Genomic DNA, 4,389 nt, shown 5'->3' with positions numbered 1-4,389 from the left:
AAAAACAGTTGGAGAACAAGATAAGATGAAAAACAATGATTAAAAATAAGTTCCTACGGGTTCTATCAACACCAATGTCATGTGCAGACTAGGTATAATCCATTTAATTTTAAAAAGGTTTAGGACTATACGTTATCCAGATGGATATGGCAGCAAGGAGTCATTAAAAAAGTAGGCTACGTTGCCAAACATGTCAAAGGTGCAACGGTAGAAAATCTTTAAAAGAGGAAGGTACATTGCACAGTGCTTCCTCCCACATTGCACAGTGATTCAACCTCTTGTAAAAAAAGGTTACAGATCGAAGCTACCTTTACTTTTTAAAAGAGAGAGTTTATAAAAATAGACCTTTACCTTAATTGCAACAATGCAAGGAATTCTCGCATTCTGATTGGTTCTTTCATTTGGGGTTGATGACTCATTGCTGCCATATCCATCTGGATAACGTATAAATGGATTAATAATTATTTAAAAGGCCTATCTCAAGTGATTATTCATAGCTCTATCAATGATAGACCAACTCAAGACCTCCTCCAGCATGAATGACACAGAGTTGAGGAAAACCATAGACACCGAGTACAAGTTTCTCTCCAATGTGTTTGAGCAGATAAAACAGTTCCGTCAATCTGGTAAGTCAAAGGGCTCTGTCACTTTCTCTAGAAAATAATTAACCTTAAGTGCCTTGGTGACATAGTGGTCAAGTCACTTGCCTTAGAAGCAAAAGGGTGTAGTTTCATAGGGGCCAGATCACTGCAGTGTTATCCTCAATTATTGCTGCATTTGACCAAACTCCAAGGGTTAGTGTTGGGAGTGGTTACCTTCCAATCAGGAGTCTGTGTTTGTTAGGCTAAACACAGCAGCCGTAGTTGTAAATATTACAAATTTGAGAGCAAAGAGGACGAGAATCACAACTAATGACTTGGGAAGAGAAGGGGAACCAAGGAATGTTTTCATCAATGAGCATTTAACTAAAAAGAAGAATCAAATTATGTATGAAGCGAGGAAAATGAAGACAGAAAAGGATTATAAGTTCCTTTGGTGCCGAAACGGGAAAATATTCATAAGGAAAAATGATAAAACCAATGTCATCGAATTAAAAGATTTCGATGACCTGGGAAGAATCAAATAATTTTGATTTCTCAAGTCAAAATTCATAATTACCTATTTTAATACAAATTTTACAAAAAAATGACGAACATTTTAATAAATGACATAATACAAGATATTGAAACAAAAGAATTTGATAATATAGATGATTGGTTCGGAAAAGAATTGAGAAATAACAACAACAAAAAAGATGTAATAGCTATTCATGTAAATGTGAGATCATTGAATAACCTAAAGTTGAATATGTTACAAATTTATTTGAAGAATTTCAAGAAAGTAGACATTCTGGTTTTAACAGAGATATCATTAACAAAAGAACAAATGAAATTTTATGAATTGAAAAACTACAATTTATTTTCATATCATAGAGCGAATAAAAAAGGAGGAGGAATTGCAGTATACATAAACAAAAATATACAATCATCAGAAGTAAAAATTATGCAATTTAAAAATGCAGAAAATATTGAAATAGAATTAAATAAGAAAAAATTAATTATAAATGCTGTATACAGACCACCAAAAAGTAATGTAAAAGAATTTATAAAAGAATTGAAGAAATGGTTACAAAATAAAGATGTAAAGAACAAAGATGTCATGATAATTGGTGATATAAATATTAACATTTTAGAAGAAACATCGCAAAAACAAGATTATGTGGAAATGTTATCTAGTTTGGGAATAATAAGTTCAATTCAGAAAGTTACAAGAGAAGAAATATTAAATGGAAGAAGAGTAAGTTCATGTATTGACCATATCAATATCCGAAAAAAAGGAAACTTCAGTGCTGGAGTTATAAAAGAAAAAATAGCAGACCACTATTTTACATATATCATATTAAAAAATACGAAAACAAATGATGAAAACCAATTAATAAATATACGTATTATCGATGAAGAAAAAATAAAAAGGTTAATTGAAGAATATGATTGGGATGAACTAATAAAAACAAATAAAAATGCAGAGGTACTTTATAATGAAATAGTACAAACCTTTCACAATTTATATGTAAATGCCTACAAAGAAATTAAAATTAAGAAAAAATATGAAGGAAATCATTGGATCAATCAAGAAATAAGAAACGAAATAAAAAAGAAACAAAACTTATGGAAATTAGTTAAAAGTAATCCAGGAAACGAATACCTTTTGAAACAATATAAGAAAGCAAGAAATAAACTAACAAATGAGATAAATAAAGCAAAATGTCGAGATAACACTAGGAAATTTAATTCATGTAAAGGAGACATGAAAAGTACATGGAAATTGATAAATAATATTACAAAGAAGAAGATTAGCAATGTTAAGTCTGAGATAGAGAAAAACTTCAGGAAAACAGGTTTGAACTTAAAAACTATAACCAATAATTTTAATAATAGCTTTAAAGATGAAATAATCAAATTAAAATCAAGTAAAGAAAATTTAAATACAGCTCTGAATATACAGCCAGAAAGGATAGAAGAAAGAGAACTTTTTGAAATTGAGGAAATGACACATATGGATTTGAGAAATATAGTTAAAAACATACATGAAAGGAAAGCAGCTGGTAATGATGGGATACGACCTAAGGACATCAAAAATAATATCTTATCTCTACAAAACATTTTGTTGACATTATTTAACAAGATAATCACAGAAGGCAAGATACCTACAGGAATGAAAATTTCAAGAATATCACCTGTTTATAAGAAACAGGAAAAAGATGAATATTCCAACTACCGCCCAATAGTCTCTCACGCCACCCAATATCGCCATTAGACAGCGCAGACAAAAAAAAGAGAGAGAAAAAAAAAAAAAAAAAACAAAAAAAAAAGATAACATCTTAAAGAACGAATACTAATATATACAAGTCACACACAGTAGTACTCCTATCGCACAACAAACTGAAGAAACAAAAAGTAAAAGAAAAAACAAAAAGATTAAGAGAATTTAAGTAACCCTTAAAAATTTCGTGTGAAAGCCGTGACCCCAGACGCTATCTAACAGAATAGGTCACTTGCAACACCCATAATGTAATTAAACATAACAGCCAACCAATAATATTAAAGCAATAGGCCCTACATTGTAAAGCATATTGCAAAAGAAGTTTCCCCAAACATTACAACCACAACTAATTTCTTATAAATACTTGCCCAAGCCACATCATAAATCTCTTTACAAGAATGAAAGGACTTGAAAAAGGTAAGGAAAACTCGAAACGGACACACATACCTATATCACAATCTAAACTATTAAAAAGAAGATACCATGACAAAATTGACACAAAGGAGTTAAAAACGAAGACAACCATAATGGTATATGCAAAGGTTAACGGTAATTGCTTTAAATGACACAGTGTTAAAAAAAACATATTGCATTCTGAAATACATATTACCTTGTTAGAAGAAGTAATGTTACCTGTAAAATATCCACTACTATTATAAGTCAAACAAGAATTCATTAAAGCAAACTAAACTGGTAAAAGTAATAGTACTAAGTTTTACTTAAGGGTCCTATAAAGTATCACAAATAGCAAAAACATAAAAGTAATGCGTACTGTTAACTACATTTAATAAATAGTCTACGTAAATGACAGTACTTATTAGTTTACCTTATGAAACCCCATAAAGAGACTTAGATGAATTTGTAACATGAATATGAGTTGTAGTGCCTACGCAGAAATAGAAATACATCTCTCTTATAAACCCGCACACATAAATTGGTTTTAACATTACAAATAAGTCTAGACAAACATCATAAAACCATGTAAAGAAGCAATAAAAGTACATGATTCATGTGATTACCAGTAGTCGTATTAACATACTAAAACTAAGAGTAGGGATAAGATACATATGATAAATGCATAATTCAAATTTATCACTTCAACTGTCATGTCGAGGTCATTAATTTGGTGTGCATTATCAATTGAAGTAATTGAAAGTTACAAAGGATCAAATTAAAAGACAAAGGAAAAGAAACTTTATTAGCAATTTCTTAAGAAAAACATGGAAAACAAAGTACGGTTCAAGTAGATTTATGAAGTTCGCAAAAAACTTACCTAGTTAACCAAAGTATTCGGAAAAAAATTTAGATTTTGACTGTCAATTCGTTAAAATAAACTAGTTCGCCGTGTAATAACTTGGTAGAGGAGGCTTCAATAAATAAATCCTCGAACTTATCAACGAAGAAGAGGGAAAGCCTTAGCGGGTTAACTACACAGTGAGCTATTAAAATATAAAAAGGTTCTTTTTAAGTAAATTAACAAGGTGAATGCACAAAAAGGGTTCTAGAAATAATTGTTCTATTTTTGAC

At 30.2% G+C, this 4,389-nt stretch overlaps 1 protein-coding gene across 1 annotated transcript; it reads left to right on the top strand.

Moving 5' to 3' along the window:
• Positions 1 to 230: 230 nt before the first annotated feature.
• Positions 231 to 2,856, top strand: LOC113472698. The gene is made up of 2 exons (XM_026832487.1): positions 231 to 290; positions 473 to 2,856. The coding sequence occupies exon 2, from the start codon at positions 1,186 to 1,188 to the stop codon at positions 2,854 to 2,856; it is 1,671 nt and encodes a 556-aa protein (XP_026688288.1). The 5' UTR covers positions 231 to 290; positions 473 to 1,185.
• The last annotated feature ends 1,533 nt before the right edge of the window (positions 2,857 to 4,389 follow it).

Source organism: Diaphorina citri, unplaced genomic scaffold (genome assembly GCF_000475195.1).
Source record: "Diaphorina citri unplaced genomic scaffold, Diaci psyllid genome assembly version 1.1 scaffold7318, whole genome shotgun sequence".
Classification (NCBI taxonomy): domain Eukaryota; kingdom Metazoa; phylum Arthropoda; class Insecta; order Hemiptera; family Psyllidae; genus Diaphorina; species Diaphorina citri.
This window is presented reverse-complemented; position numbering and strand designations above follow the sequence as displayed.

Coding starts and splice junctions, on each gene's coding strand:
- LOC113472698 (XM_026832487.1), top strand. CDS start 1,186: ATGACGAACATTTTAATAAATGACATAATACAAGATATTGAAACAAAA.